We start from the raw sequence: 18,425 nt of genomic DNA, 5'->3' as shown, positions 1-18,425 counted from the left end.
CAGCCCTCCAGAGCTTGCGAAGCTTACGACGTGGCAATTATGAACAGCTGGTGTCACAAATCAACGAAACCTGCCATTGCGCATCTGAACGAGGACATGACATCATATTTCAGTGGCTGCCGGGACACTGTGGCATCGTTGGTAATCACCTCGCCGATGACGCTGCCCGACGTGCCCAGGCTGGCTCACCGACAGTCCTTATACCTTTATCCAGAGTCGACGCTGCAAGAGAGCTTCGCAGTCTTGCTCGTGCAATCACGTTAGGTTGCTGGCATACACCACAGAACTCTAAGTGTCGTTTACACAGTCTCGACCCATCACTAAAACTTACATTACCAGCGAACCTTCCACGACGTGACGCAACACTGCTGTGTCGGCTGTGGGTAGGAGTAGCATTCATAAACTCCTACAGCTACCGCATTGGAATGGCGGATTCACCAATGTGCGCTAAGTGCAAGTGTGAAGAGACCATCAGTCACCTTCTGTGCCACTGTTCTCGCTTCGATAATCAACGTGAGACTCTCCAGTGTGCATTGAATAGACTGGATGACAGGCCATTCACGGAAGCGAAGATCTTGGGAGCCTGGCCTCACAGCTCATTGGCCCAGAAAGCAGTTAGAGCGCTTTTTCGCTACCTGAAGGCAACGGACTTGAGTGCCCGACTATAGACAACCTACACTTAAGTTCTCTCTCTTTCTCTTTCACTCCCCATTCCCCTCCCCACGCGTAGGGTAGCAAACTGGACTCAGTCTGGTTAACCTCCCTGCCTTTCCGTCTTCCCTTCTCTCTCTCTCTCTCTCTCAGCTATAGTTACGGTAATCCGTTATCTAAGGATTAAATTGCGCGCAGCTGCTGCTGTGCACCAGCTTTTCTTGTTTTCATCTCATTAATTTTCCTTCGTTTCACTGTTACACACTAGCGCTGCGATCGGGTATTCAGTGGTGTCTCGCTGATATTTTGCTGCGAAGAACTTCTTGGACGCACACTAATGCTATCTTCGACTGGTCGCCTGTACGCCCCGAAGCAGAGTCGGGTAGATCGGGCGTTTCCCGAGCTCAAAGGTAGAGGACAAGCGCGCAAGCCGAACGTGCTCCTCGCTCTCGGAGGAGGGAATTGCTGATGCGAAACCACGTGACTACTGCCAACGTCCGATGATTCGCCTATCCAGAGCTCCCGGCGCTGCCGGAACAACCGGCAGACGTGCCGGCGGGACGAGCGTTCGTCGAGACGCCAGCATGCAGTGGCCTAGGTTGCCAAGGTTACGGTGGGCCGTCGCCAACAGCAGTGACGTGGCGCTGCGATGACGTTTCAATCTCGATGACTGCTCCGACGACAGGGCTCGGAGCGCCTCAGAGCGCTCCAAGATGGAGGAGAGCAATCGAGAAGAACCAGCCGAACGCAGGGCGCGCACCCTCTTTCAACCAGCCGAAGACAACGCCGCTCGCGAGAGCGCTCCAGAGAGCTCAGAAACGACCAGACGAAGATAGCGTAAGGCGCGTCCAGATCCCCGCGTAGATTTGCGCTTGATATTTCAGCCCGTTTCTCCCAATGACGCGTAATCCGCATTCCGCTTGCGGAAGCGCGCAGGCGATAACAGTGAGCGCGTCATCAAATCTCGTCCTCCGGTTTGCTGCAGTTGCGCTCTTCTCAACACGTTGTATATAATGCGTGGACAAATCGAAGAGAGGAAAAACGAAACGGGGAAAGAAAACAATATTATCAGTCCCTGTAGCAGTATCTTTCTATAACAGCTCTTTTTGAATATGGTGAATTCGAGTACGGTCAATCCAGTATATGAGAGCTAAGGAGCAGCTTTTCCTGCTTTCTCTCGTTATTCAATTAATAGCATTCGCGAGCCGTCAATAAAAAAAATTAATAAATATAAGAAAAGAAACTGCGCTTCGAACGTGGCCACGGGAACCGTGGCTCAATTTCGCAATCGCCTCTTTATCGTATAGCCGTCGCTCTGACATGCGCCGATCCTGCGTAACTGGCGCTAAGCCTTTTTTTCTCCTTTTGTTTTTTGTGCCCGCGCTCATTGGCGTTTTTTTTTTTTCTTTCCTCGCACCTGCTGGCTCCACGCATACCCGTTCGCGCAGCGAGGGATAATAAACGCACCGGAGGTCAGCTGCATTCCTGTCTGTGCACGAGCCGTACATCGCATAACTCGGGTCTCGGTCACTGCCGATCTTTTTTTTTCGTTTTATCACGTTCGTGCCGGCTTCGAGGCAGTCAGCTTTAGACTAGCCTGAAAATTTATAGAAGGGACACAGTAAATGGAGAGAGAGAGAGAGGCGGATATAGACAAACATGAAAAACAAATAATAACGGGGTGTATAGGAGGAAATCATTACGCCGCTGCATTGTTGGCGCCTCCCATGTGATGCGCGCACTTCATATTCCACGCTTGCGCTTTAGCCCATGTGCTTTCATTATTATAACGCCTCCTACAAAACAATACGACAGGGAACTGTGGCGCTGGTGTCTACGGTAGCTGCGGCGAGTATACTCGCCTCGTAATTCTCGACCCGTAATTCCGGTGCTCTTCAACTGCCCTATACGGCAGTTGAAGAGCACCGGAATTACGGCTTGTACACATATATATATACAGCACACGGATTTGGCTATACGGCTCTTCGTGCTTTCCGCTCGCGCGGCGACTTTGCGACTTTGCAAGCTGATCATTTGTAACGGCGTTTCTTGCGTGACGAATTGCAAAATTCGCAAAAAAAAGGAAAAATAGCGCACCTGCGCAGAGTCGTTGTGTTTCACAAGACTGCGAGTGCTTGGGGAAAATTAGAAAGCTAAAGCGTAATAACTGAGTAACTTCGCAAGAATGCACAGAGCCACTAACACGGCGGTCTGGCGAGTTCGTGTGTGTGTCGTTCTACCTTAGTTCTAGAATCTGATTTCGGCCGGATGGTTAGCATACGGGTTGCTCTAATCTTCGCCAGTGTGGCTTCGCACATTAATTTATCGCCTCATTATTTCTCGCGCATAGTGGATATAGTCTTATATATATATATATATATATATATATATATATATATATATTCTCTACGCGAACTTCCGAAATGATATTTCTGTGTTTATGTCCGTCTTTCTTTTTCTTCTTTTCAATCATTGTCCACGTAATGAGCATTGCAAGCCCAGTTATCACGCCGCGCAAGAGAAGTAGCCAGCGGCACACGCAAGTATACGTCCAATAAGCTATCTCTAACTACAGCTAGGAAAAGCAAAAAAGAAGAAAAAGAAGAGAGAAAAAAAAACACGTCATTCCTATAGTAGCTGTAGCAGCACCAGTGCAGGAGATCCCGGTAATTTTTTTTTTTTAAATATCTCTGTGACTTTCTTAACCGGTGTGTTTCAGTGCGCTGCATGTCCCAGCATTCTAGACGCGCGCATGCCTCCACGACTCGCGAACCCAGCGGCGCGCGGAATCGTTAAGTAGTGCAAAAAAAAAAAAAAGCAGGCGAGCAGCGAAGCGAAGCAGGCCGGACTCTTATTCTCTTCTTGTTTGCTTCGTTATATTTGGCAAGGCCTCTTCACCTCGACGTGCTGCTCTATTTGATTCGATTTTCATTTGAGATGTCACGCAGCCGGCGCAGCTCGTGGCGAGGTCTGAAAATAAAATAATTATTGCTTTTTATGCACCTCGTTCAAACCATGGTCCTTTTTCTGCGTTCGTTCGCTGCGTGCGGCAGTTCGTCCTATTACGCATAAACCGCCGCGCACTTGTCGAAGAAAAAAAAAAGATATCAGCAAAGCAGAGAGAGCGAAGGTGATATTGGAGTCGGTCAACTCGACAAAGTCCAAGGCTGTTCGACAGGGAGGAAAAAAACTTCATCTAAAAACTAGAAAACGTCACCTCCAGTTCTTCTCTTCGAGAACATGTCGAAGCACCAAAAAAAAAAAGTGTTATAGTACAATGACTGAGTAACAATAATTAGTAGAGTAGTTTGTTAATTAGCCATTAGTTTCCTGAACTATTCCGAACATTTTTCATCATGCAGCATGGGTTTAGGCGCGGTTTCAGTACGACTACGCGGTTAGTTGAGCTTACGCACGACATTTTCCTTAACCTTGATGTTGGCAACCAGGTTGATGCTATCTTTGTAGACTTCTCTACAGCGTTTGACGCAGTATTACATTCTAAACTCCTCGCTAAACTTAACACTGCACTACATAAACCTCAACTAGGCAACAAGGATTTCAAGCTTTCTTTCACTTCGTTCCCAGTTCGTCTCTCATAGCTCGACCGACTCTACTGCTATTGATATGACATCTGCAGTGCCCCAGGGCTCCGTTCTTGAGCCACTGTTTTCTGTTTAATTTACATCGAAGCGGACGATCCACTGGAAAGCGCTGGAGAGGACGACCCAATAAATCGTTCCAATCCTTCTCTACAATGTTAACATCTCTTCTAAGATTCGTCTTTACGCCGATGATTGTGTTTTACATGAAGTTATTAACTCTTCTGACGATCATTACCGCCTCCAAGAGTCATTTGCTAGGTTTTGCACTTGGTGCAACACCGGGCAAATGAACATTAACTTTGATAAAACGGTCCTTATTTTCTTCTGTAAAAAATCTCCTTCTCTTTCTCTTTCAACAACCGCGCTGTGTGTAGGGTAGCTCAGTATGAGTATCTCGGCGTCATTTTTACGCATAATATATCATGGTCTAATCGCATTGATTACATTTGCAAAAAAGCACTGAAACAATTAGGTTACCTACGTCTAACACTATCCAACCCTGCAAAAGATACTAAGCTACTGTTATATAAATGGTTAACCCATCCTGTTGTTGACTACATATCTGTCGTTTAGAACCTTTATAAGGAGTGTGAGAATAACAGGCTAAAAGCAATTCAGAAAAAAAGCTGTAAGATGCATATGTCACCGTATGATGGTGACTTTTTCACCCTCTTCTGCACTTCGTACCGTAAACTTAAGTTCGCTCTATTCACGACGCCGCATAGCATCATTAGGTTTCTTGCACAGCATCGTCAATTCTTCCGTTACACTTTCATAAAAACGATTATACTAACCTCGCGCTAGAGTCATCGACGAGACGACACCACAATTTAAACTTGCCTTACTTTGCACGCACTAATAAGTGTAAAGTCAGCTTTTTCCCTTATTCCATAGAAGACTGGAATTCCTTACCTGGGTCTATTCGCTCACACTCACCCCGAAGTTTTGTATCTGCCATCCAAGAATAATGGTCCTAGCATATCGCCCTCATCGTTGCATCGTACTTTTCTTTGTATAATTTCCCTCCGTTAACCCAGTCCTTCTTTATTGCGCTGAAGTAGTAGAAATAAATGGATAAATCATACCCATCCGCAGTAGCGTATACACTCCCTCTCAGAGTGTAACACTCGCTAGAGCGTTTCAAAAAACGCGACTATGGGCTTCGCGTTAGGCATCCCGTGCTAAAAATTTGGGGCTGTATTCGCAAATATTTTTTCATTCGTAAGCGTTCTTTGCAATGGGCTGGCCGATCTGGCTCATAATATTTCAAGTATTGCGATTGGCTAACATTTTTTTCATTACGAACATTGCTATCGCGAGGGCGCTTTGTGAATACGGGCTCTGACTTTTAAGGTATCAAACTCACTGCCGCAAGAAAGATAGGCTCGTGTAAGGGACGGCGCTTGAGGGATGATAAAGGGGTAAGGGGCAGGTAAGAGGAGAGGGCCCTAATTTTTTTCCTCTAGTACCGAGAAGTCCAAGCAGCCGAAGCCAATATAGCCTGTCACGCGTATTATGCATCTAAACTGATGCATTTATTACCGTTTGCGCACTTTCCAAACGATTACCCCGGAGCATGTTGAGCGGTAGTTCCCCACGAACTGAACCCGGATCCCCGAAAACTTGAGAAGTGCGTGTGTAAGTGTGTGTAGATGCACCTAGTGCTTGCACCCAACGAGTGAATTTCATCGCTCTGGAGCATCCCTGACGCCGCCTCATTTTGTGCACAAAAAAAAAAAACGCAGGAGGACAGATTCATTGCTGTTCTAAGCGGGCAGGTTGCGTCCCCATTATGTAGTGTCATGGCCTGCTTGTAACGCCGCGGTGCCAGATTGCATTTATCTCTCTTTTTTTTTTATCAGGCACTGCATCGCAGTGTACGGGCTCCTCCACACCCAAGTGAGACAAGTAGTTATGGCTCAGCAGGAAGCGAAAAGCGACACCCGGTACATCATTACACCGCAGACCCGTCACATGAATGAATTCTGGGGTTTCACGTGCCAAAAACCACGATTTGGTTGTAAGGAATGCCGTAGTGCAAGTACTCCGGATTAATTCTGGACAACCTGGGGATTTTTAACGTGCCCCCAAAGCACAGGAACACGGGCGTTTCTGCATTTCGCCCCCATCGAAAGGTGGTGGGGATTCGATCCCGCGACATCGTGCTTAGCAGCGCAACATTATAGCAGCTAAGCCACCGCTGCGGGTCACACGCCCGTACAGGTGTGCGCAAAACTACCCGCATGTACTCCTGCTATCGCAAAAAAAAAGAAGTAAAAAAGGAAATACACAGAAAGAGAAAAAACGAAAACAAAAGAAAATCGGCAGGTACTCCAGCACGCGCTAAAGAGGATGAAGCCGAAGGCCTGCCCGCTCACGACACGTTCCAATCCAATCTCCTGACGTTAAATTTGCGCAACCGCCGACCCAAGCATCGGGCGGTGACCCGCAGGGTTGCCTGAACAGACCAATCAAACGCTCTTCTCGTTCATAGGAGGTCATTTAAAAACGAATAACATTGCCCACAGTGAGCGGCTTGTCTTATCTAATTGGCTGACAAGAGGCGAAGAGCACGCTCAAGTGGAGAGGGATTCGATAGGGTCGTTACCAGTGCACTGACAATCGATAATCGCATGAAGAGGGCGGTGCCGGCGTCTGCGATCGGTCTGCTTTCTCTTACTTAGCTTGCGGTGACTTGTCTAAAATCGCGGCGGCATGCAACCGAGGGTAATAATGCCGCTGAAAGAGATCCTCAGCAAAGATTAGTTGGCACAGCGAGGTCATAAACGTGCTGAAAGTGCTCGATAACGTTACACGGCCACGCAAGCAGTTTTTTTATACGCAAATAAACCCATGCCGATTGCCATGCCGGCAGTGCGAGTAGCCAGCGCATTAGCGATCGGCGGCAGCCATCTTTTATTCCTTTCAGAACGGGGCAGCCTGCCGCTATTCAGAAAAAAATGTCAGCTTTGTTTGGCACATTATTGCACCTTTAACGCATACACGTCACTTTGACGCGCTGAGTTGTTGCGGTTTTGTGACGTCGCGTGACCGGCAGGTGGAGTGGGTGCAGCCCGATCGAAGACTTTTGACCAATAGCCGAGGGCCAATGGCGAAAAGTCGTCGGATAAGAAATAACCATTTTTGTTTTGTTCGGTCAAGTCATGCATAATCAGTGTGTACGCGTCATATCAGATGAGGAGCTATCGCGGTTTTCGTGACGTCGCTTGACGGACAGGCGAAGCGGGGGTGGTTCAAAGAAGTTTTTGACTAATCGCGGACGGCCGATTGCAGAATTCGAATAGAAAAGTTTGGAATAGCTTTATATTATAGCGCTCTTGTTTTCTCCCACCAAATGTGGTCAGTTCGAGTCTCTTAAATAATTAAGTCTTAATTAGATGTACCTTAATTAACTTCACCCTAATTAACTCTAGATGCCGCTGGCTCACCTCCACAAAGGGTCGTCGGTTACAGTGCCTTAATTACCTTCGTCTTAATTAACATCAAAGGTAGTGAGTTCGACTCTCAACCTTCACGATGTCAATTGGAATCCAACTTGGAGATATGGCCGGTTCGCCCACATCCCCAGGTTGGGTCGAGGGGCTCAAGTGCCCTAATTAACATCGCATTAATTAACACCAAAAGTCCTGGGCTCGACTCCCACCAAAGTACGAGGGTTCGACTCCTTATAAATTTTGGTGTCCTGAATTTTGGCGCCCTAATGCCGGACATCGGATTTTACGACCCATGAGCCACCTAAGGCGTTCCCCTTAAAAAGAAATGGATACCTTGTCGGACATATTCCCTTACCCATGAATGAAGCCAATTTAACCCTTTATTGACGAGTATTGGCTACAGGCAACATACCAGTTTTTTTCCGAGTTTCAGTACTGAGTACGAAGTTTCTGGCTAAATGTCCTCGGCCAACAATAAATGATAGGCAGCGAGCGTCATTTGTTGGCTTAGAACGGGAAGGCAGGACGAGGAAGAAGTTTGGCACGAGACTCACTGTCTTCTGAAAGCAAGGTCAGAGGAGACAGGCCGATGCAAGATATCCAGCTGCATTGGTGCCACACGCGTGATACAAATCAAATTAAATGTACACGTATGGTTCACATATGATGAGAGCTGTCTATACAAATTGAAAACGAAGCCTTGGGTGGCTTGGGATGAAGCGCACTTGCAGTTTCCTGTTCGGGTTTTTTTCCTAATTAGAAAACATTTCCAGCAAAATATTTTGTTCTTTTTGTTGACCACGCTTACTCTTGATGTGTTTCGAACATTTAGATAGAAAATAAAAAGAAATTCAGATATTCATATGCCTCGTCCTTCAAGGGTTAATTAAATTGTGAGGTTAACGTACCGAACTGCACGGTGAGTTGTGAAGCACCCGGTAGTGGAGGACTCGGGACTGATATTTGACCACATGCACCGAATGCACGGTTACACGAGAGTTTTCTTTTTATTCTGTTTTCTTTTCTTTTCTTTTTTTTAAATTCTGACCCCCTCCCAATCCGAATGCAGCCTCCACAAGCCGGAATCGAATACGCCAGCTCGTGCTTGTAAGGGCAGCGCCTTAGCCACAGGCCTGTACCGCACACACAGTGCTCCCTCTATCCCGCTTTCCTCTTGCTGTTCCCTCTTTCCCTTCCCCCAGTGTAGGGTAGCAAATCAGACGTTCCTCTCGTTGACCTCCCTGCCTTTCCCCTCTTTGATATATATATAAATAAATATATCGGTACCGCGCGGATGGCTCCAAGCACACAATATTACATTCAACAAAAGCATAGGGGAAACTTACTTTATCATATTTAAAATGTAAAAGTGACAAGGAAAGGGGAAATCAGAAGTCGAAGAAAATGAACTAGCCAACGCGGTGACGTGCAACGCGTGGGCTTCTCTAGCAACGTGTGCTACAGCGGCGGCTATCCGCCTCGTTGGACTTAGTTAACTGTTTATGACCAAAGGACTACTGCGCAGCTCCACTGCGACTGTTCTCGTTTCGCTTGCACAAACACTGGCGTGCAGAATTAATTAATTAATATTTAATAACACAGGAAGGCCCGTGGTCGTCGCGGGGAGAAGGAAAGAAGGGAAAAAGACAGATCAAGACTAACGTTGGCTCCGCGGGCCAGCTTTGACGACGAAGTTCCAGGGCGCGATTAGAGCACCGCGCGAGGCGCCTGCGGGAGGTTACAGCCAGTGGTCGAGTGTTCGCGCTGCCTTGTGCTTGCATAGCGAAGGCTAGCGATGACCGCTCGCGGCAGCCCAGCGAAGTATCATACTAAGTACACATAGTGTCTTTCACCCCAATTGTGTAGCATGTCAGGCCGTGGTCAGGTCGTCATGCAGGCAAACGTATCCGGCTTTCATTATAAAGACAACTCGGCTAACTGCTCTACTCTACTCTACTCTACTCTACTTTACTCTACTCGGCTAACCGCCAGCTTTTTCAGCGGACATCAGGTGCACGGCCGTTGTATACGCGCCGCTACAAACCGATTACTCTGTCAAAGCAACACCAAATATCACTATTAAAACCCACATGTTGGAAATCCATGCGAAAACAAAGTTTTGTAATGTGGTTTAACGAGATGATAGAAGGCTGTTAATCTTCGCCATCGCGTTTTGCAGCGGATGGACTCTTTCCGCCGGTTAGTTCACTCACTACTAACAGATGGCGTTTGCATAGCGGCTAGCCATTTGCTGCCTCAAGAACCGCCACGCATAGCCTCCGCGGCGATTAGATTCTCGGTCGCGCTCCGAGAGCGATGGAATACAACCCTCTTGTGCATAGTTTTAGGCCCGCGTTAATAAACGCACATGCTCGCAATGAGGGCAGAGCTCCAGCGCTACCGCCTCTATTAACACCTACTGCGCTACTTGAGTACGGTGAATACACCGCACTTCTTTTTAATCTGCTAGATATGCTGTACGCGTACATTAATGACTAAGGCTGATTCCTAGTCAGTGGACTGACAGCTGTGGCATTCTCGCGTGGATTTCTGCACTTTAAACTGCACAGCTCGCATTGTTTTGTGTTCACAATGGAGGATTATAGAAAAAAAACACATCTGCCGCTGTTAACTCTGCTTTACCGTAGCTGCTGTCTTACTAAGCTTTTCTTCGTCCTTGTTTCTTTACGCCACAAGCCCGGAGTAAAATGTCATCTGGCTCAAACCAAGGTTATGCTGTAAAAAAACAATCTTGCTGTTATATCTATCAAAGTTCTCATAAACATATGATGGCCAGATAGCACGGGAACTTTAGTAGACCCACTAGCTCGCTCTTCTCGACATTTACTTTCTGGTCTTCACTAACTTCCGGCCCCATTTACGGAAACTCGCGGTCACGTCTTAGATATAAGTTCATTCGTTAGAGATAATGTCGTCCAAAGAGTAATCTACATACTTTACATAAGAACGTTCGAAGCTGAACATTTTGTCACGAGCCACAACGTAAACATGTGGCAAAAAATATTGTACGTGTTTTCTATCAGCTACTACAAAACCTGAAAAATGGGGGTACATTTTATGCTCTGAGCGAGGCATAACGAAATCCAACGCAATTAACACATGCGCGTGTGATCACGCAAGAAAATAAAGAATGAAATGACATCCCGCCAAAACACGATAGTAAACGAGAAAGAAACATGACAACCTGTGACTTTCAAGCCATTGGCTCAAAACAAAGAATAAAGAACGACGAGCGAATGACGGTAATCGCGATTTAATGCAGCTGCTGAAAGTGTAATTACAGTCAACCACAAAAGTTTATGGACCACGAGCTCTCGGAAGACATTGAATTTCTGAGTAGCCAGTAATTTTGCACATCACACTGCTTTTTCGTATACATCTAGCAGGGGCTGGAATTGCGAATATGTATTCTCTTTTTTTTTTTCTCAGACCCCCGTGGTTCTCAAAATGCTGTGGTTGACTTTACTATATACCACTGCGTCTTGGAAAATATTTTCTGCCCAGCACGTACGGCGACGCTCTTACCATTCTGACAGGGCATATTCCAGTGCGGAGGATAGAGGTGCGATATTTGCAAGTCTTCCGAAATCTTTGGACAGCGTTTCGTGCCGTTCACGCAGACATTATAGGCGAGAAACGCCGAAACAGCGGCTTCGCTGCCCCGCATCGGAGTCAGGTTGCACTGCCGTTGTAAACAAAGGCAGCGGGGACCAGCTGAGGCAAGCAATGGACGCTGCACCGAGTGATCAAATACGGCGCCGGCCACAGCAGGACGCTGAAAAGGGGTCTTAAGCGATTACACGCTTGCCCGGCGAGACACAGAGCAGCGCCGTACCCCCTCTTCCCCCTATCACGAGAAGCACGTGACCCACGGGACTGCCGATTACGCTGTTCAAGGATCGGCCACTTTTCATTGCACCATCTCGGAGATAAGTATACTTCGCTATTGAATTGTATCCAGAGGCAGGCCACCTTTACTCGAGCAGAAGACGACCGAGTGCGACACGTCTAACACTGGGTAAGAAAGCACGGAAAGCTTCCGTTTAGTACAGCAATTACGCGCTCGAAGTCGCGCATTGGTTGTAGTGTCTGTTTGTTGTACTGGGTAACGCAGTAGCCAACAGAGCCGGTTACCGTCAAATCGGGGAGGATAGTGCTGATGGCCTACAATGCAAGCCGAACCATTCTACAGTGCTCTTTCGCGTGTGAAACATTCGAAAAGACAGCATCAACGCACCATCCAGCACACACGGTCGGAAAAGTGCGCTAAGAAAGCTACGTCAGGCCACCGCGGCGTGTCCTACGATCTGCGTCGTGGTTGGTTCCCCGTCTCGAAGGCGGTTATTTTTAAGCGTCTCCCGCGGAGCTGGCAGCCGGTTGTCCAGCGCCAACGCTGCCTCACCTCTCATTACGTGAAGCACTCAAGGTGGTCCGTCGAATCCGAGGCAAGAAACGCGACGTTTCAGTGGGTGTACCATCGCACATTGCCACCTCGGGAGACGACCCAGCTAATGCTCTGGTGGTGCCGGCACGCCCAACCTCGACTTCACTAACCATAATTTATGCAAATTCGACGACGCTAAACTGCTTATAACACGCCACCGCCTACGGCGGTCGCATCCGGATGAACGCGTCGCCGATGGATTGTACCCCACACCGATCTCCACGGCCGTGCCTTAACTCGTCGCAGTGGATCTCTACTGCTCGAGTCACGCACTGGGGTGCGTTAAATGTCGCACATCGCGTTCGCCGACAAGGACGTGCGCCTACCCGCCGCGGTTGCTCAGTGGCTATGGTGTTGGGCTGCTGAGCACGAGGTCGCGGGATCGAATCCCGGCCACGGCGGCCGCATTTCGATGGGGGCGAAATGCGAAAACACCCGTGTGCTTAGATTTAGGTGCACGTTAAAGAACCCCAGGTGGTCCAAATTTCCGGAGTCCTCCACTACGGCGTGCCTCATAATCAGAAAGTGGTTTTGGCACGTAAAACCCCAAATATTATTATTATTATTATTATTAAGGACGTGCGCCGAGTCCTTCGAGGCTCGCTCGTGGACACTGCAGCGAAATGCCTGAGCGCTCGCTGTTACAATGTCGGGACCTCCCTCCAATATTCGACAACATTCCACAGTTGTCGTTGTGCGCTGCTGAGCAAGCGGCAACGACTTCCATCTTGCTCGAACTGCGCTTAATGACACGCATTCATCTCGCTTCCAAAAGGTTGTGGTGCTTCAACTCGATACGGCAATCACAGAACTGTGCTGGAATTACTGTCAACCATGGGACTAAGGCTCTGGACTGTAACGCTCGTACTATGTCCGCGACTGCGTGATGTGCCTCCCTCTAATTGGATTCCTTGTTTTATCCCCTTCCTCTTCTCTTGCTCTATTTTTACTTCTTCCCTCTTCAAGCAGGTGGGCGTGGTGTCCCTATCAGCTGGGAATTGATAGCCCGGTTTTCTTTCTTTTTGTGGTGCTTGTATATGTTTTCATAATGTAATAATAATAATCATAATGTAATAATAATAATAATAATAATAATAATAATAATAATAATAATAATAATAATAATAATAATAATAATACGGCGCATGCACAAATGCCTTCGTAAGGTAAGTTCAGCACTGAGAACACCTAGAAATCCAAGGGCTCATCCGTTGGTCCGCCACACCTGTGACGTCGCACGTACGAAAAACGCAAGCAAAATCGTACCATTGTGAAGCAGGCGCAGGGCAGTTAAACGTACAACCTAAACAAGATGAATGCATTGCTGTGCTGGAGCGGTCAAGTTCCGACTGTACTGATAAATTCCAGGTCATGCGCCTAAATTGTTTTTTTTTTATTTTCAAGGAAACCGTAAACTACATACTTTAAGCTTCTTATTTATTTATTTATTTATTTATTTATTTATTTATTTGTGTTGCTCAACGGTGTCTACAGTACATATAAAAGGGTGCAAGTAGTTTACTCTTAAGCAGCGATTACCTCCCAATGTGTAACTTACATTTTATCCGGATCTGTTGCATGCAGCTTTTGAGATGACTATTCCGTCACGTGAAAATGCATTCATTTTCGGCACAGATGTAGAGCTGTTATGGCGGCATACCTGCCTCGCTGCTCACGGGAATGCTCAGTGACGAGCGAAAAAAAAAATATTTTTTTTTCTCGCGTGTTCATCCCTCCAGAGCTTGCATTCGCAATAAACATGCCGACGCGCTGAACGTCACGCAAAATTCGCGCACTTGTTTTGCTCGGGACACACTTGTCGACGCAGAGTGGGCGGGGGCGTGACAACGCAGGCAACGTGTAAAACGTGCGAGATACACCGCGGTGGTGGTTGTAAGACGCCCTAGCAACGATAACTTGTAGCGTAAGTTATATGAGGGGACAGATTTGTGCGAAATATGTCACTCGAGTACTCCAGCAAATAAAAAAAAAAGACTCCCGCGTGGGCAAGGAAACCCCGAGCGCACTTTCACATTGTGGCACCCACTTTGAGGGCCCCGAGCACGTGCTGGTGCATCATTCATGGGGACATGCCACATATGCAGGTGTACGAGCAAACGTGCTCGTCGAAGAATCTTCTTAGTTTGGTACTGGCGCCACACTTTCGTGATGAAGGCGACACCGTGCGTGTGTGACTTCACGTTTCGTACCAACTCACACTAGTGCACACATATGACGAGAGGGAGGAGGAGAGCGAAGACGGGAGAGGGCATTGTGTCATGTGCCGAGCGTGTAACGGTGTGTGTGTGCGCGCGCGTTTTTGTTTCGTATGCTTGGCAGCGCTCACCTGTGAAGTACGACTCCTTGGCGTGGCAGCGGTGCCTGAGCATGCTGCCGGTGCCCTTCTTGCTCGAGTAGGAGACGAAGTTCTTGCAGTGCACGCATCGCGCGAAGTCTCGCAGCTCGCCGTCGAGCACCACCAGCTCGAAGTCCTTCCACGAGGCGCTCTTGGCGTTGAACTTGGTCATGAAGTGGAATCGGTGCGGTTGGCGCCTGTGCAGCTCGTAGAGAATGTCCTTCGTGAAGGTGCCGTGAAATGGCGCCACCGCTTCCTCGCCGGAGGACATGTTGTCGCCGCCGCGCCTCCTCCGCCACCGCTGCGCCGGGGAAGGAAGCCGCCGGCCCGATGCGCGTGAGTCAACATTCTCCACTCACGGGCCATGACGCATGCACGCACTCTCGACGCAGCACGCACACGCGATCGATTCCGCACGCGGCTCACGCCGCCGCCGGCGGCGGCCGTGCAGCGCCGGCGACCGCCTCCTCTCCCAAAACCGCCCTCGCTTAACTTTGCGCCCCGCCTCGCCAGCTTGCGAGGGAAGCGGCGAGCGTGGATGCCCGACTAACGGACACCACTCCTACCTTGCTGCCTGAACGTGGAGGAGTTTGTCGACGCGAGAGGGCGCAGAGATCGCTTGCGCGCGATCGCGATAACGCGGGCAGCTTGCCGCCTGCTCATTTCTGGTCGGAGGAGGCGGTGTCAGGGTTTGGGGAGGTCGGACTTTGTCATCGAAGGCGAGATAGCCGCGCGCGTGCGGGCCTTCACGCCTGCCTTGTTCACATGCGAGGCAAGATTGTGGAGCGAACGCTTTAGTTTGCAGAGGGAGAGAGGAAAGACAGGAATATTCCGATCCTATAGCAGTAAAACAATACTTAATTATAGGCTTTGGTATCAAATGCCCAGAAATCTAATACAGTTGAATGCCGTCCGCTCTCCCATACGGATTATCCTACCGGATTGTAAGTGCGCGCGTGCGTGCGTGCGTGCGTGTGTGTGCGGGGGGGGGGGGGTGTTTACGTGCGTGCGTGCGTGCCTGCGTGCCTGACTGCGTTCTCACAGCTAATCTAAACCTTACACCAACTCCACCGCTACTACGCGCAATCTGTACGGCAAAAAGCTCGCAAAGACTTCTAGAGTAAAAACACGACTTGTTGAAAATTCGCACCAACCTTATGACACTGAATATGCATGCTTGCATCAGGTTATTTTTCTTTTCTGCGCGTTCAGCGGCCGATTCCGATTCATTGAATATTGCTGCCGTATGCTGAAGGACTCAACGCTGGGAATAATGCCTTCAAAAATTCTCGTGTGATATCACAGCGCCCTAATTGAACCGCAAAAAGTTTTGCGCAAGCGCTGCTGAAAATCGAGTCTTCCCTTCATTTACTCGCCTTTCAGCGCACTCAAACGTTTCAGGATGGAATAACGACGCAGCATGACCGCTACGCACGCCCGTACGCGCGCTGCAGGCTTCGACATCGCCCACGCTTTCCGCGCCGCCTAATGGACGTCTGGCGCAACGCAGCCGCGCTCGGCAGGCGCCCGCACGACGCCCGGCATGGTTGCACTAAATAGTCGATCTAATCGAGCATCCTCTTCCTCCTCCGGGCGTTCTCTTTTTGTTTTTTTCCCTGCTGTTGCTCCTGACCGCTCGGGTTTGGGCTTGGTTGAGCGAGAAGCAGGCGAGCGCGAGAGAGAGCAGGCGCAGGGCGCGCCGCCTGGTTACAGAAGCAGCGCTGCTCGGTGAGAAAGGGGCAAAGATGCGCGCCGGATGTCCCCGCGCCCAGCACCGGCGCGGCGGCGACAAGGCAAGGGGGTCAAAGCACTTGACTGGCCAGCTCAGCGACCCTGGACGAAAAGCGCGTGCCGTGGCCGCTCGTGCAAGCGAGGACGCGCGGCCGTCTGCTCTGGGAAGGCGACCCGTGAAGGCATCTAAACAGACGCCTGTCTTGCATCTGCTCAGTGGACAAGCGTGCCTTGTAGGGGAAAAAGGAGGAATGCGGAGGAGGCCTCTCAGACGGGTGGTCGAGCTGGTAACTTTTTTGAGGCGACCGGGCACAGGTGCAAATCCTTTCGAGGTTTCGTGATAGCGGCAACCGGCTCTGGCAAAGGTTTAAACGCGTTCCCGCCCGCACACCGGTTTTCATTCCTCCCAGGCCAGACGGGAAGTGGATTAAAAAGGAAACGGTTGCAAACGATATCGCTGAGAGTTTTCCTAAATTTTGCCACTGTGTGGAAGTAAGTAAAGAGCGTAATTGTACGAGTTTCTCTCATTTCTGTCTGGTAGAGTTCATCTTGTTTTAAATAAGGGATGTGAGGCAACACAGTTTTTCACCTTTTTCACGGTTTCGATAACCTTTCTTGATCGTGTTCTGTCTCTATAACCCTGTACTGACCCTCGTAGTTGCAAAACGTCCAATGCGGAGTCCACTCTTTGAACTGTGCGTGTTAAAATTCACGCTTAAATCGTTCGGTCTTGAAATATTGCGTTAACTGTTCTCAAACAAGGTTTCTTTCGACTCTGCAGGTATAATTGGCAAGTATTCTTTACGCAAGAGCAAGCACAAGACAAACACGGCCGCATCCATCCAAATGAAACCTGTAACACGCAAAAACTGTTTCATTATTTTTTTTCCTAAGAGGTGGCGGCAAGCTGAAGCATTGCCATGAGTTCGTACAGAAGTTCTCGCTCCTGCCGCATTATTTCAATGTTATTCTTGATTCATTATTCAATGAGAAACACATGAAAACAATGATGGTAATATTTGTTCTTGTTCTAATAAAAAAAAAAACTCATCTTGCCTGTGAGTATTTCTTTTTGTTGAATGTATGCGCTAACCCTACAAAGATTTCGTTCTATAGCGTCAATCCAGTGGAATCGCTAGGATCTAAAATGATAAAGCGACGCCATTTTGCGTGTTTCTGAATTTGCTTGATCCTGCGTTTGTGGTGTGACAGAAATAAAATCACGACATGAGCGGGTAAGTTTGTTTGTTTTTTCGTTTCGCACCTTCTCTTCAAGCACACGGGTCGATCGAAATGCGGATTCCTCTGCTTCTTAGACTGGGCCAGGCGCCTGCCCGAGTGCATCAGTTGATTTAATGCACTGCGATAGTGAGCACAGATTTGTTGTCGCGAATACATTGTTTGACATACACTGTAACGATTAACTGCAAAATTAAAGAAACTTTTTGCAATGTAAGGAAATCTTCTATACCATGAAAGACATTTTCCGTGAATGCTTTATCCCAAAAAGCTGCTTAAATAATAAAACAGGTATTTTCTGTTCTTATTGTTCTCTATCCTACAAGTCGAGTCAATACTAAAATATAACCGAGCAATAATTTACAATTTGTGCATGTACAATAATTCTCAAATTATTGTAAATGCATAAAAACTAGAAAATAACATTTCGTGTATTTTTTTTCCTTTTGTACATGTACACGGTGGTTTTTTGCAGACATCATGCACGACGCGCTGTCTGCGCTACTGCTTTGATGCACTGTGCCATATTCAATATGGCTGCCCTTCGAGACAACCAAGGAGGTCTTAAAAAAAAAAACATTTCTGGAGTGACAGCGCTCGCTACTGGTCACCAGCAGAGGTGATGCCTGTGCTTGCCCTGACTTCACCGCTGAAAGGGTGCCACGCAGGCTGCAGTCCGTTCATAACTTACGTGTTTCTGTTTGACGACTGTAAACGCTAGGGTAATTGGAAAATAAAACTCGCTGTTTTATTTTTTATGGGGGGGGGGGGGGGTAGTCAGAGAAAAAACAGTCTCATGGAGCGTATTGCCCAATGTGGCCTATTGAGGTGCATTACCTTAAGCGGACTTTATCTGAGCGACAAATCACAATGTCCAGGCGGCTAATTAAAACGATTCACCGAATAACTTCCTAACTATTCTC

The 18,425-nt window shown here is 48.2% G+C and overlaps 1 protein-coding gene and 1 long non-coding RNA gene across 3 annotated transcripts in view; one reads left to right on the top strand and one right to left on the bottom strand.

The window, feature by feature from the left end:
- The window catches only part of BEAF-32 (Boundary element-associated factor of 32kD), a 65,308-nt gene extending 50,280 nt beyond the window's left edge, over positions 1-15,028 (bottom strand). Inside the window, exon 1 of one of the 2 annotated variants that reach the window (XM_065438784.2) lies at positions 14,524-15,028. In XM_065438784.2, the coding sequence (XP_065294856.1) occupies positions 14,524-14,803 (280 nt within the window). In that variant the 5' untranslated portion in view covers positions 14,804-15,028. The remainder of the gene's footprint in view (positions 1-14,523) is intronic. The other variant, XM_065438783.2, reaches the window with a different exon arrangement.
- LOC135907133 (uncharacterized) lies at positions 14,731-17,317 on the top strand. Its single transcript, XR_010565904.1, has 2 exons — positions 14,731-14,868; positions 17,045-17,317. It is a non-coding gene; the product is annotated as an uncharacterized lncRNA (long non-coding RNA).
- The last annotated feature ends 1,108 nt before the right edge of the window (positions 17,318-18,425 follow it).

Source organism: Dermacentor albipictus, chromosome 4 (assembly GCF_038994185.2).
Source record: "Dermacentor albipictus isolate Rhodes 1998 colony chromosome 4, USDA_Dalb.pri_finalv2, whole genome shotgun sequence".
Lineage (NCBI taxonomy): Eukaryota > Metazoa > Arthropoda > Arachnida > Ixodida > Ixodidae > Dermacentor > Dermacentor albipictus.
Note: the sequence above shows the minus strand (reverse complement) of the source record. Positions and strands in the feature narration are given on the sequence as shown.